The sequence below is a fragment of the Anolis carolinensis genome, chromosome 2 (assembly GCF_035594765.1).
Source record: "Anolis carolinensis isolate JA03-04 chromosome 2, rAnoCar3.1.pri, whole genome shotgun sequence".
Lineage (NCBI taxonomy): Eukaryota > Metazoa > Chordata > Lepidosauria > Squamata > Dactyloidae > Anolis > Anolis carolinensis.
In genome coordinates this window covers 214,296,649-214,317,686 of record NC_085842.1, presented here as the reverse complement: position 1 = coordinate 214,317,686, position 21,038 = coordinate 214,296,649, and the positions used below count along the sequence as shown (strand labels likewise).

Below are 21,038 nucleotides of genomic sequence, written 5' to 3'. Positions count from 1 at the left end.
CTTGCTGGTGAAAGGAAGACTCCCAATAGCAGGTTTCCAAGAACTGATCCACTAGCCCAGTTTTACTACAAGCCATTTGCCTTTTACCTCTCTTTAATGACAGAAAAGCCTCCACACAACTAGTTAAAAGTCAGTTAACAAAGTTAGGTAATACTTTAAATACCAAATGGAATTCTCCCAAATAAGTCTTCTGAAGAATCTTTAAGAAAAGCCAAGATGTCATAGAAGAGTGTTCATTAAGTTATATTGAAATCTTGTTCCCACCTATTTGTCTGTATCAGAGCTTGGGAACATATGGGCCTCAAGATGTTGCTGAAATGCCCTCCCATTATCCCTGATCATTAACATGCTGGCTGGGACTAAATTGTGTGCTGAATATCATCCTGGTCTACAGAACATCATAGAGCAGTGGTTCTCACCCTGTGGGTCCCCAGATGTTTTGACCTTCAACTCCCAGAAATCCTAACAGCTGGTAAACTGGCTGGGATTTCTGGGAGTTGTAGCCCAAAACACCTGGGGACCCAGAAGTTGAGAACACCTGTCACAGAGAAAGTTTCTGAGTAAGGGCAGCTCATGAAGGGAAAGCACTCCTAGTCCAGGTTTCTTTGAAATTCATGATGAGCACCTGAGTAAAGCTCATGAAAGCAGGACAGCCTGGTGTGTTGATGAATGGACATGTCAATACTGGCCAGTAACATGAAGTGAGCACTGATCAAAACTGTATATTTTACCTTGCTACATCAGATAATCTCTCAGAGGAGCATGTGGAAAGGTTTTTCTAATATCTCAACTAATGCAGGTAGAATTTGTTTTTTTTTACTTTCTGATTTATCCACTATTACATTTGAAGTGGAAGTAGATTTGCTAAACTCTGAAGTAATAGACTTTGGAAATGTGTTGTTGAAGGCTTTCATAGCCAAAATCACAGGGTTGTTGTGTGTTTTCTGGGCTGTATGGCTATGTTCCAGAAGTATTCTCTCCTGACGTTTCACCCACATCTATGGCAGGTATCTTCAGAGGTTGTCAGGTACCTGCCATAGATGTGGGTGAAACATCAGGAGAGAATACTTCTGGAACATGGCCATACAGCCCGGAAAACACACAACAACCCAGACCTTGGGAAGTTTTGTTTTGGACTACAGCTTCCAAAATATCCTAGGGAGCACACAACAATTGAAACCAGATTCAGATTTAGAGCTCGACGGGTAGACTCTTTCATCAAGATTTCCATACAGGTTTGGGTCAAGCTGGTCTTATTCCAAGCCACTTTGTTCTCCTCAGAGTGCCCGAACACAAGAAGATTGATGAAGACTCACCTTTTACTAGAGTCCCCCTTTGCTTGGATTTTGTGTTCATCCATTTAATGCTTTCTGCATTAAGGTCCATCCAGAAAATCTTCTGCTCCACCAAATCATAGTCAATGGAGAAGATAATAAAGTTCTTGTCAGCTGTCAATATGACATTCTCTTTCATGTTCCTTAATCCATACAGGATCAGGTCATACTGAATGGCAACTAGCAGCATTGGCTCAGAGCCTACAAAGACAAGACCATTGTTATGTTATTGTTTCACATCTTTTCAGCACTTTCCTGAATAAAATGCTGGCATGGGACTGAAGACACTGCTAGTTATGATGGTGGTATATTTGCAATTCTAACCTCCCATCATGTGAACCAATTCATAATTAACAATACAGAAAGTTAGCAATCCAGGGAATAATTTACCCCTTGCCATTTTCTATTTATTATTACTTGCCGTGCTCAGATTACACAAACCAACAAGTATTTTTCATCAGATATTTTAAGTCATTCTTATAGCTTTTTTTTGCGCTGAATTCAGATATGTGTTTATTTTTTCTCTATCACATGTAGTTTTTGCGATGAGGCTAATAAATAAAATAATTAATGCATTTACACACTGATATCAGATTCTATTGATATCAGTGTGTAAATGTATTAATTATTCAATTAGCCTCATCATAAAAATTACACATGATTGAGAAAAATTATACTCAGGTCTGAATTCAGAGCAGAAATCTCTAAGAATAATTTAAAATTATATCTGATGAAAAATACTTGTTGGCTTGTGGTTAATTAGATTGTATTGATATCAGTGTGTAGATGAATTAATGATTTGATTAGCCTCATTGCAAAAACTACATGTGATATAGAAAAAATAAACACAGATCTGAATTCAGCACAAAAAATTATTTATGGATGACCTAAAATTATATGTGATGAAAAATATTTGTTGGCTTGTGTTACACGAATATGGTGTAAATTGTGCAGACTTTACAGTAAAAAGGTAAAGGTTTTCCCTTGACATTAAGTCCAGTTGTGTCTGACTCTGGGGCTTGGTGCCATCTCCATTTCTAAGCCGAAGAGCCAGCGTTGTCCATAGACACCTCCAAGGTCATGTGGCACAGAGCGCCATTAACTTCCCTCCGGAGCAGTACCTATTGATCTACTCACATTTGTATGTTTTTGAACTGCTAAGTTGGCAGAAAGCTGGGGCAAATAGCAGGGGCTCACTCCGCTCCCCAGATTCAAACCGCCAACCTTTTGGTCAGCAAGTTCAGCAGCTCAGTGGCTTAACCCGCTGTGCCACGTCGTCTGCTATAATGTATCAGTCATCATAGTTTTAAAAGTTGACATGATGGAAAAAATTAAGATTGTGCTACTGTAATTTCTGATGATTGCAAAAAGTTTAATTTTGTTGGCTTGTGTTATATCTAGATGTTTTAAGAGGGGTTGAAAAAAATATAATATAATGCTACCTCTGTAATAAACAGTGCTAATACTTTCATCAGACCAGATTTCTTCATTTACCTGGATTATAATCGTAAAACTGAAAGATTGCTTTCAGCAGTAAGAGGGTTCAAGTTATGTGATAAGGGACTCATCACACTAGAGTTTGGATCCACTTTAAATCCACTTTAGGGAAGGGCCTTTAAACAACTCAGCCAGACAGGCCCTAGGCCTCACCAAACTCCAGAATTCTGCAGGAGGCAGAAACCGGATTTAAAGTGGATCCATGCTCTGGTGTGATGAGGCAGCAAGAGTCCTTCCACATCTAAGAGCTTGAACTGTTCTGCAAATCTCCACTAGTTTGGCAGCACTGAAGCAAAGGGATTTCCTGTTCAAAAGACTATGAGTGTAAAAGCCTTTCATCCCACCTTCCTTCCTTCAGACAACTTGATTCACCTCATTTTCAGTCATACTGACGGATCTCTCCTGAAAATGTCAAGCTATCCACCTACAGATGCTCACCAATCACTTTGCATGTGTGGCCATCTGGTTCCAACAAGTAGCCGGGATGACAAGTGCAATGGTAGCCACCAATGGTATTGATACAGGTCTGGCTGCACTTCTCTTCTTCCAGTTCTTTACATTCATTGATATCTTTGCAGGAGCGCCTGTCACTTCTTAACCTGAACCCCTCGTGGCAAGCACATTTCTGAGAGAAAGACAAAGCATGACAAGAATAGTTTGGCTCTTAAGATTAGAGTCAAGGATAAGTCATTGTCCCCTTTGCATCTGGTTTCCCCCCACCCCATAGAGTGGCTTCCAAGGAACGTGATTTGCCTTCAGATAGTCACTATTGAAGGTTGAGGTCTGCTCTGCTACTAGTTCTACCAACCAAAAGACAGACTCCTAGTGGGATAAGGTAAAAGAAACAGATGTGGGGGCAGGGGAATAATAATAATAATAATACACCACTTTAATTATATTCCTGTAGAGCAGTGGTTCTCAAGCTGTGGGTCCACAGGTGTTTTGGCCTACAATTCCCAGAAATCCCAGACAGTTTACCAGCTGTTAGGATTTCTGGGAGTTGAAGGCCAAAACATCTAGGGACCCACAAGTTGAGAATGGCTGTAGAGTTTCCTAAGATCTACAGAGATATTTGCAGCAACACCTCAGCAAGCAAGAGTCCAAAAGTGGCAGGTTAAAACCCAGAATCTCAATCAGTGGCCGAGACTGGATGAGAAATTCCCTCCTGGGCACACAAAAGAATGGGTGACTTGGAAGGCACTGAACAGACTGCGCTCTGGCACCACAAGATGCAGAGCCAACCTTAAGAAATGGGGCTACCAATTGGAATCCATGACATGCGAGGGTGGAGAAGAGCAAACCACAGACTACCTATTACAATGCAGCCTGAGCCCTGCAACATGCACAATGCAGAACCTTCTTACAGCAACACCAGAGGCGCTCTGACACAATAAATAATTAAAATTATATTCTGCTTTATCTCCATGGAGGGACTCAGAGCAGATCTCAGTACATGTATAAGGCAACCATTCAATGCCATTTACAATATGACATACAATACACAGACACGGTAAAGCCCTTCCCTTTAACTTTACTCCTTTTAACTTGAGGATGTCCGGCTTTCTGAATTATAAGTTGCATCTAACAAAATTCATTATTTAGGCTTAAAGGGCGAGGATCTTGCATTTGACCAGAAGAGGGCAAGAAAACTATTGGGAATGGAGTTCTGAATGTTCATCTTCCTATCTTCATGCTGTTCAGCCCACTGAGAATTCTGCTACGGAGTGCAAACACACAATGGTATGTGTGTTATTGTGTAGCAACTCAGAATTGTATTTTTTTTCAGGGGGTACAAATTATTGCTATCTTCCATTTGTAATCCTTCTATAATTTTACTGCCACTTTTGGCTTTTTTTGCTATAAAAACGCTGTTGCTAGAGCCACAAAAAATACCCACAAAAAAGTGTAAGCAAGCCAATGTTCTATGCTGCAATTTAACGGCTCAGGTCCAGGCTATTTGACTGACCGTACCTTCTTCTACAACCCTGCCCAAGCCCTGAGATCTTCAGGAGAGGTCCTTCTCTCAGTCTCACCTCCATCTTAAGTTTGGTTGGTGGGAACAAGAGAGTGCAACTTCCTTCTCGGTGGCTGTCTGTTGAATCTGGAACTCCCTTCTTCCCAGGGAATTCTGTCCTTCTAGCATCAGGCTAAAACCTTTCTTTTAAAGAAGGGGTTTTAAAAGATCAAGCCAAGGAGTGAATCATAGAATCATAGAGTTGGAAGAGACCTCATGGGCCATCCAGTCCAACCCCCTGCCAAGAAGCAGGAAAACCACATTCAAAGCACCCCCGACAGATGGCCATCCAGCCTCTGCTTAAAAGTCTCCAAAGAAGGAGCCTCCACCACATTCCGGGGCAGAGTGTTCCACTGCTGAACAGCTCTCACAGTGAGGAAGTTCTTCCTGATGTTCAGGTGGAATCTCCTTTCCTGTAGTTTGAAGCCATTGTTCCACGTCCTAGTCTCCAGGGCAGCAGAAAACAAGCTTGCTCCCTCCCCTCTATGACTTCCCCTCACATATTGATACATGGCCCTCATCATGTCTCCTCTCAGCCTTCTCTTCTGCAGGCTAAACATGCCCAGCTCTTTAAGCCGCTCCTCATAGGGCTTGTTCTCCAGACCCTTGATCATTTTAGTCGCCCTCTTCTGGACACATTCCAGCTTGTCAACATCTCCCTTTGCCCAAAACACCTGTGGACACACAGATTGAGCCACTGGTCTATACACTATACCAGGGGTCCTCAGACTTTTTAAGTGGAGGGCCGCTTCATGATCCCTTAGATTGTTGAGGGGCCGAATGATCATTTGGAAAAAAAAATGAACAAATTCCTATGCTCACTGCACAGGTCTTATTTGTAGTGCAAAAAAAACCCAGAAAAAAACAAAACCCAGCAACAATTACTTATTTATTTATTTTTTAAAAATAGTTTTTATTAGGTTTCCAACTAAAACTTAATTAGGTTTTATTAGGTTTCCAACTAAAACTAAAACTACATTTATACCCCACCCTCTCTCACCCCGAAGGGGACTCAGAGCGGCTTACAAGTTGTATGTACATACAATATATTATATTATTAGCATAGCACAATATTAGCATTATATATTACTATATTGTACTATACCATTATACTGTAATATTATTAGTAATATTACATTTAATATACAATATATAATTAATATTATTATATTATACAATATTACTATATTGTATTATTATTATTAGCCGCCCTGAGTCCCCTATTGGGTGAGAAGGGCAGGGTAGAAATACTGTAATAAATAAATAAATAAATAAATACTATATTGTATTACATTATAGTATCATTATCAATATTATATGTATACACAATATATTATATTATTACCATATCATTCATTTACAATATTAGTAAATGAAGGAACACTACAATATTTAAAAATAAAAATAATTTTAACCAACATACTGTAAATTTATCAGGATTTCAGTGGGAAGTGTGGGCCTGCTTCTGGCCAATGAGATAATCAAGTAGGATTGTTGTTGTTGTGCCTTCAAGTCATTTCGGACTTTGGGCAAGCCTAAGTCTAAAACTGAGGGCGGGGGCCAGGTCAATGGCCTTGGAGGGCCGCATCCGGCCCCCGGGCCTTAGTTTGGGGACCCCTGCACTATACAGTAGAGTCTCACTTATCCAACATTCGCTTATCCAACATTCTGGAATATCCAATGCAGTCTGCCTTTTAGTACTCAATCTTTTTGTAATCAATGTTTTCAATACATTGTGATACTTTGGTGCTAAATTTGTAAATACAGTAATTACTACATAGCATTACTGCGTATTGAACTACTTTTCTGTCAAATTTGTTGTATAACATAATGTTTTGGTGCTCAATTTGTAAAATCATAACCTAATTTGATGTTTAATAGGTTTTTCCTTAATCCCTTCATATTATCCAACGTTCTGCCAGCCTGTTTATGATGGATAAGTGAGACTCTACTGTACTTCTATTTATGCAGGCCAAAATCTCATTGGTTTGTTTTGCTGCTGCATTACATTGTAGGCTCATGTTTAACTTGTTCCCCACAAGGACTTCAAGATCTTTTTCACACATACTGCTATTGAGCCAGGCGCCCCTCATCCTATATCTTTGCATTTCATTTTTTTCTGCGTAAGTGGAGTATCTTGCATTTGTCCTTGTTAAACTTAATTTTCTTAGTTTTGGCCCATCTCTCTAATTTGTTAAGATCATTTTGAATTCTGCTCCTGTCTTCTGGCGTATTAGCTAGGCTTCCCAATTTGATGTGTGGTTTTAGCCTTAAATACATTTTAACCACTTTTAAGAATTTTAACTGTTTGTTTTAATGCCATTGATATTTAATTCTACTTTAATATTTGTATATGTTTAGGTTTTAAATTGTATTGGTTTTATTGTAAGCCCCTTTGAGTCTCTTGTTGTAGATAGAAAAAGTGGGATATAAATAAACATAATAGTAATAATAATAATTAACCAACAGCATTAAAGCTGAATCTTGAAGCTCATGATAACTTTTGAGTGCTCCCAGTCAAAGCAAGATGGAACAATGTGGGTGGAACCCTGAAAGGAGCCGATCACCAATTACTTTTATACTTAGATAGAGTTATAGGCAGAGGGGGTTTTGAGTATTGTTCTTTACTTACAGACCCAGTGGGAGACTGGTAGCAGATCTGTGAGCATCGCTTTTGGCATTTTGCAGCACACATGCCGCCTTCATCCAGTCCACCTGGGCAGTCAGATTTCCCATCGCAGACTAGTGTGTGACTTATACAGATTTCACCACACTGGAATTCAGAGCCCTGGCACTTCCTGTTCCTGCCTGTGGGCGACACCAATGAGAACATCCAAGATTGTAACAACATCTGGAACAAAATGAAGTACTGTATATATTCGAATATAAGCCGACCCGAATGTAAGCCGAGGCATCTAATTTTACCACAAAAAAACTGGGAAATCATTGACTCAAGTATAAGCCGAGGGTGGGAAATTTCAGAAATAAAAATAGATACCAAAAATTACATTGAGGCATCAGTAGGTTAAATGTTTTTGAATATTTACATCAAGCTCTAATTTAAGATAAGACTGTCTAGCTATGATTAAATCATTATTCTCATCTTCTTCAATGTAAATGCCCTTATGTATCCTTTTAATAATAATAGAGTAAAATAATACATGTAATAATAATAATAAATACAGGAAAATAATACAGTAGACTCTCGCTTATCCAACGTTCTGGATTATCCAATGCATTTTTGTAGTCAATGTTTTCAATATATCGTGATATTTTGGTGCTAAATTCATAAATACAGTAATTACTACATAGCATTACTGCGTATTGAACTACTTTTTCTGCCAAATTTCTTGTCTAACATGATGTTTTGGTGCTTAATTTGTAAAATCATAACCTAATTTGATGTTTAATAGGCTTTTCCTTAATGCCTCCTTATTATCCAACATATTTGCTTATCCAACATTCTGCCGGCCTGTTTATGTTGGATAAGTGAGACTCTACTGTACATGTAATAATAAATAAAGTAGAATAATAAATGTAATAATAATAATAATAAAAATAGAGTAAAATAAATGTAATAGTAGCAACAATAATAGAGTACAATAATAAATGTAATAATAATAGAGTAAAATAATAAATGTAATAATACCAATAATAATAGAGAAAAATAATAAATGTACCATATATTCTCGAATATAAGCTGACCCAAATATAAGCCAACCAGGATCCTCACCTGAGTCTAAGCCGAGGGGGGCTTTTTTAGTCCTAAAAAAAAGGCTGAAAAACTAGGCTTATACTTGAGTATATACAGTACATCTTCCCAACTCTTAACCAGCCAGAAATAACTGGCCACCTTCTCTTCACATACTTTAAAACATAAGTTGACAGGCATAATAGGGCTTCAGGGATAGTGAGTGGAAGTAACTTATTAAGGTTAGGTAAAGGTTTCCCCTTGACATTTATTCTAGTCGTGCCCGACTCTGGGGGTTGGTACTCATTTCTCTATTTCTAAGAGCCAGCGTTGTCCGTAGACACCTCCAAGGTCATGTGGCCAGCATGACTGCATGGAGCGCCATTACCTTCCCGCCAGAGCAGTACTTATTGATCTACTCACATTTTGCATGTTTTCGAACCACTAGGTTAGCAGAAGCTGGGGCTGACAGTGGGAGCTCACCCCACTCCCCAGATTCAAACCACTGACCTTTTGGTCAGCAAATCTGCTGCACAGCGGTTTAACCCGCTGCGCCACCGGGGGCTCATTACACAATAGTTATTCACAATTCACTGCTTTTATTTCATAGTTTGGGATGATAGGTTGGGTAAGTGCAAAAAATATAAAATATTATTTTGCAAATTGTGCTATGAAATTACATGACAGCAAGGGCAGGCATCACCAAGACCTCCATGTGCTGTTGACTGGCAATTCCCACCATCCCTCTAATGGACTATGCCGACTGGGGCTCTACAGGAGCAGGACAACTTATTTGAGGTTGCTGTTGCTTCCAAGAACTGGGTATTACTTTACTGATAATAAAAGGAGGCTTCCTAGGTAGGGTGCAGATAGTACCCTAGAATGAGTCTCAATTACACTAAGAAATTTGAGTCTGAATAAGTTAATGGTTAAAATAAGTGGAAGGAACACTCATCATGCAGATCTTGAAGACAAGACAAGAAAGGGTAAGACAATATAAGAAGACAAAAGAAATCAATGCATATCCCGAAGGAAAATCTTCCAGTCTGGTTAGAGAAGATAGCATAGTTGGATGTGTCCCCTTTTCTTCCTTCCTATACTAAATAATATGATACCACCCGTTTGTCTTTGATGATGCAATAGACTGCTGAGTAGAACTGTCTAACATGGCTCCATAACATTCATACTATATGCTCTCTTGCTCCCCATCTCCCCTTTATTTCCAACCTCTTTTCCTGTTCATTTGAATTATTTTTCTTTTTTGAAAACAAAATAAAATTTATTTGCTTAAAAAATTAAACCTAAAATCAAATAACCAGTAGTAAGCAACAGTAAATATTTTGTTACTGTGAGTTTTCTGGGCTGTATGGCCATGATCCAGAAGCATTATCTCCTGAAGTTTCACCCACATCTGTGGCAGGCATCCTCAGAGGTTGAGAGGTCTGTTGGAAACTAGGCAAATGAGGTTTATATATCTGAAGAATGTCCACAGATGGGTGGGAGAAAGCTCCTGTCTGTTGGATGCAAGCGTGAATGTTGCAAACTTGATTAGCATTGAACAGCCTTGCAGCTTCAAAGCCTGGCTGCTTCCTGCCTAGGGGAATTTTTGTTTGGTGGCTGTTGGTAAATAAAGTAAATAAAGAACAACACTCAGAAAACAGGGGAATTCCAGACAGGAAACAATTAGGGCAAGCTAACACTTCCTAACAAAAAATTCTCCCAGGCAGGAAGCAGCAAGGCTTTGAAGCTGCAAGGCTATTCAGTGCTAATCAACAATCACATTTGCCTCAAACAGACCAGAGTTCTTTCCCCCTCACTGGACTTTCCACAGATATATAAATCCCATTTGCCTAGTTTCCAACAGACCTCACAACCTCTGAGGATGCCTGCCATAGATGCCTGCCACACCTGTTTCGACAGGCTTTTGAGTTCTGTTGTTGATGTTTTAAAAGGTGCTTTTAGGATGTTTTTTTAATATGTTTTTTAAGATGTTTTTTAAAGATGTTTTTTAAAGATGTTTTTAAGGTTTTTTTAAAATTGTTGATTTTAGCCGGTTCTTGTAAGCCGCTCTGAGCCCTAGGGGAGTGGCGGCATATAAGTTTGAAAAATAAATAAATAAAAATAAATAGATGTGGGTGAAACGTCAGGAGAGAATGCTTCTGGAATATGGCCATCCACAGCAACTCAGTGATACCGGCCATGAAAGCCTTCGACAACACAATAGCAAATATTCTTAGGAAAAAAATTTCACTAAGAAATTATCTCATTCCCATGTACTTTCTACTGCTTTTTTGGCCTTAAGAGTTAAGGGGAAAGGACACTCACCTGGATTTTAAATATATATTCTGTTTTTTTTATTTCTTTTCAGAATAGAATATCTGCCTTGCCAGCACCAATGGTTTTAGCAACCGTGAATCAAGGCAAGACATTTCCCTCGTTGCTTTTAAATGCAGAACACTGCCAGGGAGGTGAAACTTATTCTGCATTGGAACCTTTTTGTGCCCATAGAAACTCTTGCTAGGCAAACTATTGAAAAGGGAAGAGCTTACAGTTAAACTCGTCACTCTTGTCTCTGCAATCTGGCTGTCCATCACAGTGCCAAAGGCCAGGGATACACTCTATTAAACTGTTGCATCGCCACTGGTTGGCACTACATTCTTGCTTCAGCAACTTGCAGTCCTGCAAGGAAACAACATTCAAAAAAGTAAGAATTACATTTTCTTCTTTGCAGTCTCTTGCCTAGCAGGAATGGCTAAACAAATTAGAAATAGTCCCCAAAGCATTCAAATAAATTTGAGGATCTTGTCCCAGGAAAGAGTGGGTTTGCAAGGGGATTAGATTAGCAGAACAGCAATTACTGTAATTACACAGTTATTGTATTATAATCTCAAATTTGATCCCACGATACTGCCTACCTGGAAATCTTAGATTTCGTTAAGTTTCTAGCCCTTGCAACTAAGCAGCAGGGATCCGGACAAATTATGTAGACAGTGTATAAAGCCTCTGCAAAATAGCCAAGTAGACTTTCCAGTGACTAGTATCTCAGTTTCCTGGAACAGTTTGTGTCACTTGGTGCAATCATACATGGTACCATCCCCATTGATATGGTTTTGTACCAGACCATATCCCAATAGTAAAGGTAAAGCTTTCTCCCTGACATTAAGTCTAGTTGTGTCTGAGTCTGGGAGTTGGTGCTCATCATTTCTAAGCGAAAGAGCTAGTGTTGTCCGTAAACACCTTCAAGGCCATGTGGTTGACATGACTGCATGGAGTGCAGTTACCTTCCCGCCAGAGCAGTACCTATTGATCTACCCACATTTGCATGTTTTCGAACTGCTAGGTTCGCAGAAGCTGAGGCTAACAGTGGGAGCTCACCTCGCTCTTTGGATTCAAACTGCCGACCTATCGATCAGCAAGTTCAGCAGCTCAGTGGTTTAACCCACCACGCCAGCAGGGGCTCTGCCAAATCCCAATATTGCAGTTAAAATACCAGAAGATTTGACAAAAATTGGGACTATAAAAAAATTCATCAGCAGCTATACCAGCATGTGCTTGTACTGTGCAGATGAAACCATGCGATTCAAAATATAATTGTAACTGGCCAAACTGTATGTGAATTATAATGTTCAATAATTAGCACAATTCTGGGTATAGTGATAACAGTACATGTAAGATGGGCTTATAAAGATATTTGTATTTATATCTCCAGAGATATATTTTATTTTTAAAAATAATTTCTTCTGAAACGTTGTACAAATTTTTTTGCTGACAGCATTATAATGTCACCTTGGTGACATTATTCCCCTTGTGACGCACTGCCCTGGATGGAATTTATCTCTCTCTCTTTTTCCACACTGAACAGGATTATACAGAAGCAATAATATTATTCAACTTTAGCATCAAATCCATAATTTACCTTATTTATACTTTGCTTTCCTTCACACAAGAACAGCCAAATATTATATGAATCACTTCACAATATTAGTAATAAAGGTAAAGGTTTTCCCCTGACATTAAGTCTAGTTGTGTCCGACTCTTGGTTGGCGCTCATCTCCATTTCTAAGCCAAAGAGCCGGCGTTGTCCATAAACACCTCCAAGGTCATGTGGCCGGCATGACTGCATGGAGCGCTGTTACCTTCCCGCTGGAGTGGTGCCTATTGATCTACTCACATTTGCATGATTTTAAACTGCTAGGTTGGTAGAAGCTGGGGCTAACTTTGTGTTTTTAAATGCATTACAACTGTACCCTCGGATCACTTCTGACACAGTAAATAAATTGATACCTGTTCATCAGATTCATCTCTGCAGTCCACATCCCCATCACAAAGCCACTCCTTTAGGATACACTCGCCACTTCTAGGGCACTTGGCTTCATCCGAAGGGCACAGGTGTATTTGCGGGAGGGGACAGTCAGCTTCATCCGAGTGGTCTTTGCAGTCATGGTCTCCATCACAGTGCAGAGAGTAAGAAATGCATTGTCCACTCTTACACTGGAAATCCTGATCGGTACACTCTGCATGAACTGAACACATGACACCATATTTTAAGCCTTCATAACAATACATCAGAGGCAGACTTCACTAAATTATTTTCCAACAAGGCATACAGAAATGCCATACATTTTTCATGTAAACTGTAGTTCTAGATATGCCGATTATACAGGCATTTGGTCAAAGGGGATCATGAACTAATATCATATTTATGCTTTTGTCTTTCATTTCTCTGTCTAAAGGAAGTGTGAACAAATATGGAATACACGTGATTGGATCTGCTATGTAACACTGCAGTGTCCGTTTTTGGCAGTTTATGAAAACTGACTAATGGTTGGTATAATCTGGCCATTATACACCAAAATAGTATTTTTTCAGGCTCTGTGTTTTGTTTTAAGGCAATGCTCTAAGGCAGTGATGGCCAACCTATGACATGCGTGCCAGCACTGACACGCCTAGCCATTTTTGATGACACGCTGCTGCATGCAGATTGATTGGATGACTATGTCTTTTGTGGCCAAATTTGGTGTGATTTGGTCCAGTGGTTTTGTTGTTTACTCCATGGGAATTATGCACATTACATTTTATACTATTTTATACTATTATTATTTTATTATTATTGTAGTATATTATCATATTACTACTATTATATTATTATTATATTATTAATTGCTAATTACTACACTGAAACTAAAATAGAGAGAAATCAGCATGGAAACTGCAAGAGGTACCATAGATTGTTGTACATGGAAATAATGGTAGTAAATAGTTTTTGATTTATTGAATACAGTTATATATTACAACTAGCTGTGCCCAGCCACGCGTTGCTGTGGCAAAGTATGGTGGTATGGGAAATAAAGGATTGAGGAATTGGTGGTAGTTAAGGTAAAGGGTAAAGGTTTTCTCCTGACATTAATTCCAGTTGTGTCCAACTGCACACTGAAGTGGATTATATGGCAATGTGGAGTCAAGATAATTCAGTTCAAAGCAGATAATATAAGATTATAAATGGGTTATATACCTGTGTGGAAGGACCTTGAGTCTACACTGCCATATAATCCAGTTCAAATCTGATAATCTGTATTTTATAGGCAGTGTGGAAGAGGCCTAAGTGAGGCCTAACTGCCTGTCCCCTGGGCTGAGTGGGTTGCTAGGAGACCAAGTGGGTGGAGCTTAGCCTTTGAACTGGCAGCAATTGGATAAAAACAATTATTCCTCTCCCTCCAATTAGGACTTTATTTTTCTTTTCTTTTTGTTATATGAATGTAGAGGCAGGGATGAGGGGTTGTGCTGCCAAGTTTAGTGTTTCTGGGATGTGTAGTTTTGTTGTTTTTTCCTAGGCCGAAATTTCATTACCCTTTTATATATCTAGATTATATATTTTTGTTATTCAAACTATACATATTGTGAAATTATGGGTTTTTTCTCGAAGTGACACACCACCCAAGTCATGCTAGGTTTTTTGGTGAATTTTGACACACCAAGCGCAAAAGGTTGCCCATCATTGCTCTAAGGCATTGCTTGCATATAAAAACTATGGCAAGCTAAGGCAATCCCACCAAAACCCTATTGATCTTTTTCTGAGTATTCAAGTAAGCACAAGCCTACAGATTTCCCACATGATAACCTGTATGTAATAGAGCAGCTGGCATTATCCCACACTTGTTTAGAAAGGCAGCCTCCTGGAGGCATATCCCTTTACTAGGTAACAGCTCACAATTTGCATAGAAAGACACAGGTTTGTTCCCATTAAGACACTCCAATGCCTTTTATAAAGTGCCTCACCACAGTCACGTTCATCTGAATCGTCAGCACAGTCAGGGGTCCCATCACATATCCAACTTTCAGGCACGCACCGCGAGCTGCTATCACACCGCAGAGCACAATCCGATGTGGGCACCCAGCAATCTGATTCATCGGAGCCATCAGGACAATGCGATACCCCATCACAGTGGTATCTTTCGTTTATACATTTGTCACCACTCCCACATTTGAAGATTCCTATACAAAGCATAAATGGAACAAATAGGTTCAATATTTGGGCCTTCCCATATTCAATAGGGCTAGAAAAGGCAAGTAAACACATTGCAATTTCTAACAAACATAGTTGATAGATGATATTTTAAATTCTTTACAGCAATGGTTCTCGACCTTCCTAATGCTGCAACCCCTTAATACAGTTCCTCATGTTGTGGTGACCCCCAACCATAACATTATTTTCGCTGCTACTTCATAACTGTCATTTTGCTACTGTTATGAATTGTAATGTAAATATCTGATTTGCAGGATGTATTTTCATTCACTGGACCACACTTGGCACAAATACCCAATATGCCCAAATTTGAATACTGGTGGGGTTTGTGGGGGATGATTTTGTCATTTGGGAGTTGTAGTTGCTGTGATTTATAGTTCACCTGCACTCAAAGAGCATTCTGAACTCCACCAAAGTTAGAATTGAACCAAACTGGGCACACAGAACTCCCATGACCAACAGAAAATACTGGAAGGGTTTTGTGGGCATTGATCTTGAATTTTAGAGTTGTAGTTCACCTACATCCAGAGAGCATGGTGGACTCAAACAGTGATTGATCTGGACCAAACTTGGCACAAATACTCAATATGCCCAAATGTGAACACCGGTGGAGTTTGTGGAAAATAGACCTTGATATTTGGGAGTTGTAGTTGCTGAGATTTATAGTTCACCGACACTCAAAGAACCCTTTGAACCCCACCAATGATAGAATTCGGCCAAACTTCCCACACAGAACCCCAATAACCAACAGAAAATGCTGGAGGAATTTGGGGGGAACTGACAGTGATTTATGGGAGATTAAGTTCACCTACCTCTAGAGAGCACTGTGAACCCAAACAACTATGGATTTGGACCAAATCTGGCACAAATACCTGATATGCTTAAGTCTGAATACTGGTGGGCTTGGAGGGAATTGATTTTGTCATTTGGGAATTGTAGTTGCTGGGATTTATAGTACACCAACAACTGAAGAGCATTCTGAAATCCACCAACAATGGAACTGAACCAACCTTGACACACAGAACTCCCATGACCAACAGAAAATACTGGAAGGGTTTGGTGGGCATTGACTTTGTATTTTGGAGTTGTAGTTCACCTACATCCACCCTTCTCTGCAAAAGGGGTTCCTAAGACCATCAGAAATATGTGTCTTCTGATGGTCTTTGGCGACCCCTCTGGCACCCTACTCGCGTCCCCCCCTGGGGTCCTGACCTGCTTTACAAAATATAATGTCTGCCTTGCCAGCACCAATGTTTTAGCAACCATGAATCAAGGCAAACCATTTTCTTTGTGGCTTTTAAATGCAGCAGAACACTGACACTGAAGGGCCTGCCTCTGTTTCAGCAGGGCCAGGCAAAAGTTGCATGTATACTTGTAAGTACCGTAACTGATGTACCCAAGTTAAAGAAAGAATCCTAACCCTATGCTTGCAGGACAGAAGCAAGGATTCTGTGACACTTCAAATGTTCTGAACTTCAGGTCCTAGCAGACTAACCAGAATAGCTAATGTTAACAAATGCTGAAAGCTACAGTCAAACATCATCTGCAGGACAGCATGATTCTCAGTCCCTGGTCTGGAAGAACACTTGAATTGAGGCTTTGGAGCTTGTATCCTCAAATGCATATGAAGAGTACAATGGTGAAGTAAGGTAGTAACTGTCATTCACAAATAACCAAGTGTTGGAACTCAACCACTTCCTGTACAAACGTGTAGTCCTCATCAAGGACTTAAATAGGCAGATGAGTTAGTAGACAGGGAAAAGCCCTTGCCCCATTGGTCAGTCTTCCTTTCTCTCCTCCTTTCTTGTTAGACTTTGGGCCCTTCCAGGCAGGCCCTATATCCCAGGATCAGATCCCAGGTTTTCTGCTTTAAACTGGATTATATGAGTCCGCACTGCCAGATAATCTGGGATAAACAGAAAACCTGGGATCAGATCCTGGGATAAGGCCCTGATACTTCTCAGGAACATGCCTTGTTTTCTAAGCACACAGCAAACTCCTGAGTCCAACAGCTTAAGGTAAAGGTTTCCCCTGACGTTAAGTCTAGTCATGTCTGACTCTGGGAGTTGGTACTCATCTCCATTTCTAAGCCAAAGAGCCGGCGTTGTCTGTAGACACCTCCAAGGTCATGTGGCCGGCATGACTGCATGGAGCTCCATTACCTTCCCGCCGGAGCAGTACCTATTGATCTACTCACATTGGCATGTTTTCGAACTGCTAGGTTGGCAGAAGCTGGAGCTAACAGCGGCCACTCCCGCCGCTCCCGGGGTTTGAACCTGGGACCTTTCGGTCTGCAAGTTCAGCAGCTCAGTGCTTTAACACACTTCGCCACCGGGGCTCCTTCCAACAGCTTAATTTTAGCCCAAAAATTTGTCTATATCAAACCCCATGCCTCATGTGGTAGGAAATAACTCATCTGTTCCTTAAGTAGATCATGTAGGGGACATAATTTTTATCATTATCATCTCAGAGCACTTCTTGATTTTCTTACACCATCAAATTAATTTTGCTTATAATATTGGCATAAAGCATGCAAGAATGTAGTACCTGGATTACTACAGAATTCAGGACAGCCATCCTCATCTGACCCATCTGAACAGTCATCCTCCCCATCACAGATGTAGTCAAAAGATACACATTCTTTCCCATTTCGGCAAGCTGCTTCTGCCCATCCACAGAATATAGTTGTTGAGATCATAGTCTTCGTGGTATATGTACGAGTTAGCACTTTTGTAGTAGGCTTAGTGGTAGTAAGGGGGGCTGCTTTTGTTGATACTCTCTGTGGCGCTGCTTTGATAATGGTACTAGTAGTGGGTGATGACACAATGGTGGTCTTGGCTGCAGGAGCCGTGGTCTTGGCCATGGTTCTGGCCACAGAAAGGGTGGTCTTGGCCGCAGGAGGGGTAGTCTTGGCCACAGGAGGGGTGGTCTTGGCCGCAGGAGGGGTGGTCTTGGCCGCAGGAGGGGTGGTCTTGGCCGCAGGAGGGGTGGTCTTGGCCACAGGATGGGTGGTCTTGGCCACAGGAGGGGTGGTCTTGGCCACAGTTCTGGCTGCAGGAAGAGTGGTCTTGGCCACAAGGGTGGTGATCTTGGCTACAGGAGCCGTGGTCTTGGCCGCAGGAGCAGTGGTCTTGGCCGCAGGAGCCGTGGTCTTGGCCATGGTCCTAGTCTCAGGAAGGATGGGCTTGGCTGCAAGAGTGGTGGGCTTGGCTGCAAAAACAGGTTGCTCTGCAAATAGAAAATGCAATAGAATTCCAGTATTAAGCTTCTGTTTTTAGCAGACCAGTAGTTCATTAATGAATTAATATTCAGCTTCTAATATTTAAGGAAATGACATAGCACTTATTCCAAATGTTAGAAAGCAGTTTTGCTGGTGTGCTCCATCACTGGATAGTGCTTTTATAGTCTGTCACTCTGTATGTCTCATGATTTTGCCTGTGGTCCGCTAATTTTGTGCTACATTTTTGCCCATGTCCTGGGAGTATAAGAACGGAAATAGAACATATCTTAGCAAGCAAGATGGGGCTATGATGGCGCAGAGGATTAAACCACTAAGTTGCAGAAATTGCTGACTGGAAGATCGGCAGTTCTAATCTGGGGAGTGGGATGATCTCCCGCTGTTAGCCCAAGCTTTTGTGAACCTAGCAGTTTGAAAAATGCAAATGTGAGTAGATCAATAGGTACCGCTCTGGCAGGAATGTAATGGCACTCCATGCAGTCATGCTGGCCACATGACCTTGGAGAAGTCTACAGACAACGGTTCTTCGGCTTAGAAATGGAGATGAGCACCAACCCCCAGAGTCGGACTCAACTAGACATAATGTCAAGGGGAAATCTTTATTTTACCATGTTGTCTGACATGGTAGTTGTTAGGGTGGTCCAGCATTTCTGATGAACCGACCTGGACACAGCATATTATTTGAGAACACAGAAATGCTGGACCACCCTAACAACCACCATGTCAGGCTACACAGAGAAGCCACTGAAATCTACAAGGATGTGGACAAGTTCAACAGAAAGGAGGAAACAATGAAAATGAACAAAATCTGGCTACCAAGATTTTAAAAACTCTAAAATCAGGACAGTAAATAAGGAACATTACTCAGAAAGCAGAGGAATTCTAGACATGAATCAATCAGGGCCAGCTAACACCTCCCAACAAAGGATTCCTCCAGGAAGTAATCAGCCAGACCTTGAAGCTGAAAGGCTATTCAATGCTAATCAAGGTGGCCAAGTGAAGCATTCACACTTTCATCAAACAGATGTTCTTTCTCCTACCCTGGACATTATTCTACAGGTATTGTATATAAACCCCACTTGCCTACTTTCCAGCAAACGTCACAGCCTTTGAGGATGCCTGCCATACATATAGGCAAATGCTTTGGGCTTGTCCCAGTGTAAGCCGCCCCGAGTCCTTCGGGAGATGGAGTGGAGTATAAATAAAGTTTTATTATTATATTATTTTGTTATTATGCTTCTGGAACATGGCCATACAGCCCGGAAAACTCACAGCAACCCAGTGATTCCAGCCATGAAAGCCTTTGAAAACACAATGCTACTTCTCAAACCATTCTAGAAAGGGACTGGGCACTATTTTTATATATTTAAAAGCTTTTAAGAAACAAAAAATTGAATTAAGTGACAAGTTACTCATTGGATTGTGGAAAAAGTACCCAGAACGGATTACTGTACATTCCAATTTGGCTTACCAGTAATTAAAGTTGTGTTAAAGAACACCATTGCTTTATGCACATTGGCAACTTGAACAATAGAGGGCTCCATTGATCTTCTATTCCAGACCGTAAGTGCTGTTTCATTGAATGTCACCAGGTATGGTCCATAAGCAGCTGCCAGCCCAGGGGTCCATCTGTCCATCAGTTTATATGTTCTGTGTGTGATGAGATTCAAAACTTTGAGTTCTGTGAAAGAATGTAAGAAATAGTATTCAGTGTCAGAAAAAAAGTATTTCATAAACACACACAGAGACACACCCGTGTATGATAGCCCATCTAATACCTAGCAAAATTAAACATGTATTAACCTATTGATGCCACAACTAATTGTCATAGTCATACCTAGTATTCATCCTTCAAAACTTTAGAATCATACTATGGAAATACAGCATAATATAACAATAGGTTTAGATTTGAACTATGAGTAGAGACCCTATTCCTCAATACAGCATAAGATCTAAACCGTACTTTTGAAATAAAAAACTCCAGTAAAGACATTCTGTTGTTTTCCAGATGTGTTGGACTACAGATCCCAACAAAGCAATTAGTATCACATTGCATAATGCTTCCATATCGATAATCAGAGGATTTGAGCTGCCTTTATGTTTTAGCTCTAACCACATCTAAGCCAGTTAAACCGTAAGCTATAATCAGCACTGTGAATTATGGCTGCCCTAATCCAATAAAGACAAATAATGTGTGCATCTGCTAAACACAGCAACTCCCTTTTCTCCCTTATTGCGCATTAATATACCAAACAGAGTAACAGCATGCTAAATCATATTAAACATGGTGCAGGTTAAGTATCCCTTACCCGAAATGTTTGCGATCAAAAAGTGTTATGTATTTTGCATTTCAGGTCCCCTGAATTACATATACATAATAAGATACCTATTTACTTGAATCTAATGCTCATATTTTTGGGCTAAATGACCCTGACAAAATTAGGATGCGCATTAGTTTCACATAATATGGTAATTTTAGTGTAGAGACAAAGCAAAAGGGGAAGCTGCTTCAGAAGTACTTGGAGCTCCTATTCAATTGCCATGGCTCAATGCAATCCTGGGATTCGTAGTTTGGTGATGGCATCAGTATTCTTTGGCAGAGAGGGCTCAGGACCTTGTAAAACTACAGCCCCCAAGCCAATTAAAGTGGGTTCATTCTACAGCATTGGCTTTCTTTTCCATTGTTGGAAGCTGTGGTGTCCTAACACTTTTGATTTTAAAGAAGGTGTTCTAAGCAGGCA

The 21,038-nt window shown here is 40.3% G+C and overlaps 1 protein-coding gene across 1 annotated transcript in view; it reads right to left on the bottom strand.

Annotated features, from left to right (window-relative positions):
* LOC100559210 (low-density lipoprotein receptor-related protein 1B) overlaps positions 1-21,038 on the bottom strand; it is a 78,350-nt gene that overhangs the window by 24,352 nt on the left and 32,960 nt on the right. Inside the window, exons 15-22 of the mRNA XM_003224639.4 lie at positions 19,769-19,978; positions 17,607-18,287; positions 14,813-15,028; positions 12,821-13,059; positions 11,086-11,215; positions 7,478-7,653; positions 3,270-3,456; positions 1,317-1,535 (exon numbers count right to left, since the gene is read on the bottom strand). Coding sequence (XP_003224687.3) covers positions 1,317-1,535; positions 3,270-3,456; positions 7,478-7,653; positions 11,086-11,215; positions 12,821-13,059; positions 14,813-15,028; positions 17,607-18,287; positions 19,769-19,978 — 2,058 coding nt within the window. The remainder of the gene's footprint in view (positions 1-1,316; positions 1,536-3,269; positions 3,457-7,477; positions 7,654-11,085; positions 11,216-12,820; positions 13,060-14,812; positions 15,029-17,606; positions 18,288-19,768; positions 19,979-21,038) is intronic.